The 5,374-nt window shown below is 44.2% G+C and overlaps 1 protein-coding gene across 1 annotated transcript; it reads right to left on the reverse strand.

Moving 5' to 3' along the window:
• Positions 1-382: 382 nt before the first annotated feature.
• polr1f (RNA polymerase I subunit F) lies at positions 383-3,993 on the reverse strand. Its single transcript, XM_005753211.1, has 4 exons — positions 3,656-3,993; positions 2,189-2,330; positions 1,744-1,952; positions 383-1,530 (listed from the first exon to the last, which is right to left on the reverse strand). The coding sequence occupies exons 1-4, from the start codon at positions 3,955-3,957 to the stop codon at positions 1,053-1,055; spliced, it is 1,131 nt and encodes a 376-aa protein (XP_005753268.1). The 5' UTR covers positions 3,958-3,993; the 3' UTR covers positions 383-1,052.
• Positions 3,994-5,374: the final 1,381 nt, after the last annotated feature.

The following is a 5,374-nucleotide window of genomic DNA, read 5'->3' on the forward strand; positions in this document are numbered from 1 at the left end:
TCTCCTCTTAGGCAGCTTCCGATAAGCTCTCCAACTCTTAGCACCTAACAGCTAATTAGACTCCCCACTGAAAAGCAGGAGGATTTCTCTCCCTCACTCTGTGTGTGTGTGCGTGTGAGTGAGAGAGGGAGAGAGAGAGAGAGAGTAAAGAAAACACTTAGATCTTTAGTCTTATCTCTCAGCTTTTTATCACTCGACTCCCATCGGTCAAAGCAAAAGAGCTTGCTGCAAAACTTTTCACGGCACACTGCAAAAATACAGGAATTTCTGTCTCTCTGAAATCGAAGCGCTGTTCAGGAGTGTGTTTACAAAGCACAGGTGTGTCAAATCATCACTGAAAAGTAGACATCATGACAAAATATCAAAATAAAGAACTCTTTAAAAGGGTGAGAATAATATATTTTTTTATTGTCAGCTAATTTCTGCTCTCGGTCAAAGAAAATCCATTTAAAGAAAAAAGGAAGTGAGCGACACGAAAGTAATATTCCATGGCTTCACTGTCACTGTGCCTGATTCATTTCCAGGCCTTTCACTGAATACTGTGGATTTAAGTAAAACATGTTCTCCTTGCTTTGCAGTCACAATCAGAACAATTTGTTAAAGACCTGTATGGAAGCATGAGCCAAAGTCTAGAAGTCAGCTGGGCAGCATTAGTCGTTTGGCTTTTGTTTCTTAAATGCTGAACAGGAGAAAACATAAAAACAGCAGCAAAGCAAAAGATGATCAAACTGTCTCTGCTGGTGAGTTTTTGCCTCTGGATTTTTGTCTGCCAGACTGATTGTAAGAAGCAGTTTGGCTCCACCATGTGGCGAAGGCTGGAACTACAAGTGAGGAAGATCTGTCAAGCCCACTCCTGATCTCTCATTTCCATGTTCTCTTGCATGTCCGACATTATGTTTATGAGGCGAGGAGCCAACTTTGGGATGACAGCCAGGCTCTTTAATGATTAAGGCACGTCAGGATATTCCTCCAGGGCCGTCGCTGTCACTAACACACTCAGTATGTCCTTGATTATTCCAAATGTTTCACTTAATTTGTAAAGATGCCATTTTTTAGGCATGCTGCTCTATTTTGACTTTTCTCTTTTTCTTTGGTTTCACCGGGTCGGGATCTTCACTAAAAGATGATGTCACATCGTTTCCTGATTCACGTTTCCTTTTCTTGCTTGGCTTGTCACTAATGTAACCGTTGGAGTCGCTCCCGTGGACCGCCACCTGAGAGACATCCATCTCCTCCTCCTCTTCTTTTATACGTTTTTCCTTCTTCTTTTTCTTCTTCTTTCTGTTCTCTGCGGCTTCATTGCCGTTTACCTCATCCCTCATCCCATTCGGCTCTGGTGTTACACCGTTGTCCAGCTGGCATGCAGATATGGTTGGTATCTCTTCTTCTATCTCCTCTTCTTTGACTTTCTTCTTTTTCTTTTTCTTCTTTGGGGTTTCTTCAGAAGCATCCTGGGTGGGTTCTGGGTCCTCCTCGCCTGCAGGCACACTGGTTTCTGTGCCCTCACACATGGCCAGCAGCTCCTGCACCCTGAGGCACACAAAGACAAAAGCAATCAATATAGGCCAGCGCCATACCAGCGCTGATGTGAAGGTCTGAGTTGCTCGCCTATTGTTCAGGAAAAAACTGCAGTGACTACTGGTGTGATGATGCTACCAGCAGCCACAAAGCGGCGAGCATACAGAGGCCTTTAGCTTTGCCCCGAAGCTACTAAAATCATCATCACTGATACTGCACACTTGCCTGGTCTTGTCCAGTCGTCCTCTGATCAGCAGCACCCCAGCAGTGTCGGCGTCGAGCGCCGTCACATCAAACTCCACCTCCGATCCGATCCTCGGCCCCGCGTCTCTCCATGTTTCCACAGTAACCAGATTCGGTCTGGGAATGCTGGCGTTGAAGCAGCCGTGCACCAAGCAGCCCACGTGGCTTATTCCCAGTTTATTTACCTTACCCTACAAACAGACGAATACGTGATACACGCTGTTAGTTATTGTATTTTATCAGAGGCAATTTATCACTCCCACAAAGTACAGGTACGCCTCAAAGCCCCAGGTTTTAATATGTCACTTGTATATTACAACAATAGTAAACACTGAAAAGTGCAGGTCTCTCTTAACAGACACTATATGTCAGGTAAGGTCCCGTCAGCTTCTCTGCTTCTACTAAATAATGTGAATGTAAACCTCACCCGTAGTTTTTGTCCTTTTTGTGGCTGAAAAACAATAAAGCTGGCTTCCACGTCCACGTGGACGTAGCCGCTGTCGTCGTAAATGTCTCCGAGGTGTCTCACTATCCTGATGTTGTCGTAGGCCAAGGGGACTCCGTTCAGACTGAAAGAGACAACAGTAACAGGGTCATCTCGTGCATTAACAGTTTATTTAAACTGACAATGCTTTACTTAAAGGAGAAGACCAAACCTTTTTGCGTTACCATTACTGGTTTTAATGCTTTTAAAAGCTGACTGGTGAATGAAAGGATTTAAAAAGGCCGCACGCAGTGATTCATGCATAAAATACATTTTGCAGACAATCACACGTTGTTGGTACTTTTACCTCCGCAGAGCACCACAGTGGACTCTAAAACAAACAATTAAGATGTGATTCAAGTTCAGATTATAAACTTTAACTCAAGGGGTTTAACAAAAATAATTACATTAACTGTTTAATCCAAGTTTCAGAGGCTCACGAGTAACAGGACAGTAACAGGTGTTTGTTTTTAGCCAGGAGAGGCCTGCTCTCTCTGTGTTAAACAATAAATTAAGCAGATAAAGAATTTTAAACTTGTATTTTGTAGCTGTTCACTGGAACTATCATTATGTGGCCCATAGAGATATCAGTGCACACAAAGATGATCTTCATCAGGCTGAAAAACCAAAGTAAAGCTATAAGAGAGAGCAAAATCATCCGTCATCCCGGTGGAGGAAGTGTTAAAGCATGAGCATGCATGGCTGCCAGTGGAGCCGGATCACTGCTGTTTATAGATGATGTGACAGCAGGACGACCTGGCGATCGTCTCTGCTCAGATTCAGACAAATGCTGCAAAACTGATTTCACAGTGCAAATGGACAATGGCCCGAAGCACACAAACCCAAGGGCTTCCCGAGGCAAAGAGCAGAGATAATCGTCAATGGCCAAGTCAGTCACCTGATCTCTACTAAATACAGCAAGTTTTCAGTTACTGAACAAACAACTGAATGCAGTTATTGCCCACAAATAAGCAGCAACTGGTGGCTGCAGTAAAGACCTGGTAGAGCTTCTCAAAGGAAGAAACAGCAGTTGGTGATGTGACGTTCATGACTTTTAGACTTTAGGCACTCATTGACTGTAAAGGATTTAAAAACACATTTAAACTGAGTTAGATTATGTGTCTATGGCTGTATTTTCCGGACAATCAATGCACTGATTTTGTTAAAGTCCCTGAATTAAAGCTAAAAGTCTGCATTTCAGTGACAGCCTCCCAACACCACCTTATAACAGGATGTTTCATGAGTAGCTACTAGGTTCTTTCACAACACAGGAGACAGCAACACGAAAACTCAGCGGCTAGAGGACATCACAGCTCGTGTGCGTGTTTGTGTTCGTGGGAAAGTGAACTGTCCGGCTCAAAATGCTTCATTGACTGGATAAAAACGTCGGCGGGGGAAAAAAAGAAGCACCTTTGAGAGAACTTGAGCAGCTCGGCCTCCAGCTCCTCCTTAATCCCCGTCTTCTTCTTGTTTAGATACACGGGCGGCAGGGCGATGTGTCTCCGGTGGGTGTTCACGACCAGACACGAGTAAGGCGCTGACAACAGCTCGGAGGCAGCGGCGAACGACGGGATCGATAACGGGAGAGCGGCAGCAGTGTTTACCGGTGCTGGGGTCTCTTGGGCCGCCTGGTCCGGGACGGACACGTCGGGAGTTTCACCGGACATTCTCACATGTTTTGGGTTGTCCTCACCATGCTCCAAATTCGCCATGCTGCGTAGAAAGACCGGAAGACAAATAAGAGGTGACTTCCGCTTTGCGGATTGTTGAACTGCTGCTAAACATTTGTTATTGTTGCCCCCTGCTGGTGAAGAAGAGAAGCGCCCTCCACAAACTTCATACTGCAAGCTTATTTAATAGTTTATTTTAGGTCCCATTCACTATCTTTAAGTAATGGTTGTCAAAAAGTATTGTGTTTAATTGTTTTTTTAGACACAGAAATATTGTAAAATCCTTGAAAGCATTAGAAGATATGAAGAATTGTATGACTCACTGCCCCTTTTGTCTGCAGAGCACAGACTGAATCATCATCAAAACACTTTTACACTCTTTAACGATTATAAATGAGCGACTGCAGACTTAATGGCTGTACATGGCTAGTCTGCGTGCAGTAATGCTTTAATGTTTCCTGGCATAACATGTTGATGGATTTAAATGTTGCATGTGGCCAAACTGTCTGTTAGTTTAAATAATGAATGTCCTGTGTAACATGGTGAACTTATTCTGAGTGGCTATTTCATTTTCACATTTTAAATTTATAAATAAAATTTAGCCCTGCAAAGTAACTGCAGCCACAGATAAATGTGTTTCATTTGAGCAAGCACCTGGCGGCAGTGGGAAGGAAGAACTCCTCTTTAACAGGAAGAAACCTCCTGCAGAAGTAGGCTCAGACATTTGCCAGCATCACTTTTAACTTTAGACAAAATTTTAGCAAATTAAAATGAACACCATGCAGCTTTGCTGTTGTATATAGCTGTTATGATGCTTACGTAAGTTACCTGATGCCCTTTGTTATGGAATCTACAAGTTCGGCCCTGATAGTCCTAGCAGGGATGCTGTTAGGGAGCTCGTGGGGTAGGAGATGATCATTGATTCTGTATCCCATTCTCACCCGCAGAGCCACATTAAGATCATTAGGGTGACCTGAGGTGTCAATTAGTGCAACTAGTGCAGCGTGTCCAGCCATACACACAGGCATGCACTGAAAATATCCTGACACATGCACAGATGAATCTAGTGTTACTGTTTTCTGACAGGGCAGCACCGCAGGAGGTCACATGATTCAGCGTTTCTCTCTTTATCACACACACTCTCACAGGAATCGCAGACCCGGTGCTCTGTTAGGAGCCATGGCCCTTTCCTGTCTGTTGTCACGGTGATAAATAGTGCATGGTTTCTTAGCTCCCTGTGGCTTCTGCTGCTGTGGGCCCCAGTCAACACACAAACACGCATAAATGCACGCAGATGCACACACATCTCTGTTTGGAGCTTCTCTCTGGAGTTGGCAAACACTGTAATGAGGTGCTGAGCAGCAATGATGTTGTCAGAGCTTATCTTCATAACAGGTCACAGCTGTGTTTGTGTGCAAGCATGTGTGTGTGGAGGAAACAGGTTTTTATTGCTCTTCCT

The sequence above is a fragment of the Pundamilia nyererei genome, unplaced genomic scaffold (genome assembly GCF_000239375.1).
Source record: "Pundamilia nyererei isolate P.nyererei 1_Seehausen unplaced genomic scaffold, PunNye1.0 scaffold00413, whole genome shotgun sequence".
Taxonomy (NCBI): Eukaryota; Metazoa; Chordata; class Actinopteri; order Cichliformes; family Cichlidae; genus Pundamilia; species Pundamilia nyererei.

Bases quoted from the DNA above. Each gene is read 5' to 3' on its own strand.
- polr1f (XM_005753211.1), bottom strand. From the start codon at position 3,957: ATGGCGAATTTGGAGCATGGTGAGGACAACCCAAAACATGTGAGAATG. The intron at 2,331-3,655 runs GTGCTTCTTTTT...TGTCTCTTTCAG, and splicing joins CTGCTCAAGTTCTCTCAAAG to TCTGAACGGAGTCCCCTTGG. The intron at 1,531-1,743 runs GCAAGTGTGCAG...TGTGTGCCTCAG, and splicing joins GGACGACTGGACAAGACCAG to GGTGCAGGAGCTGCTGGCCA.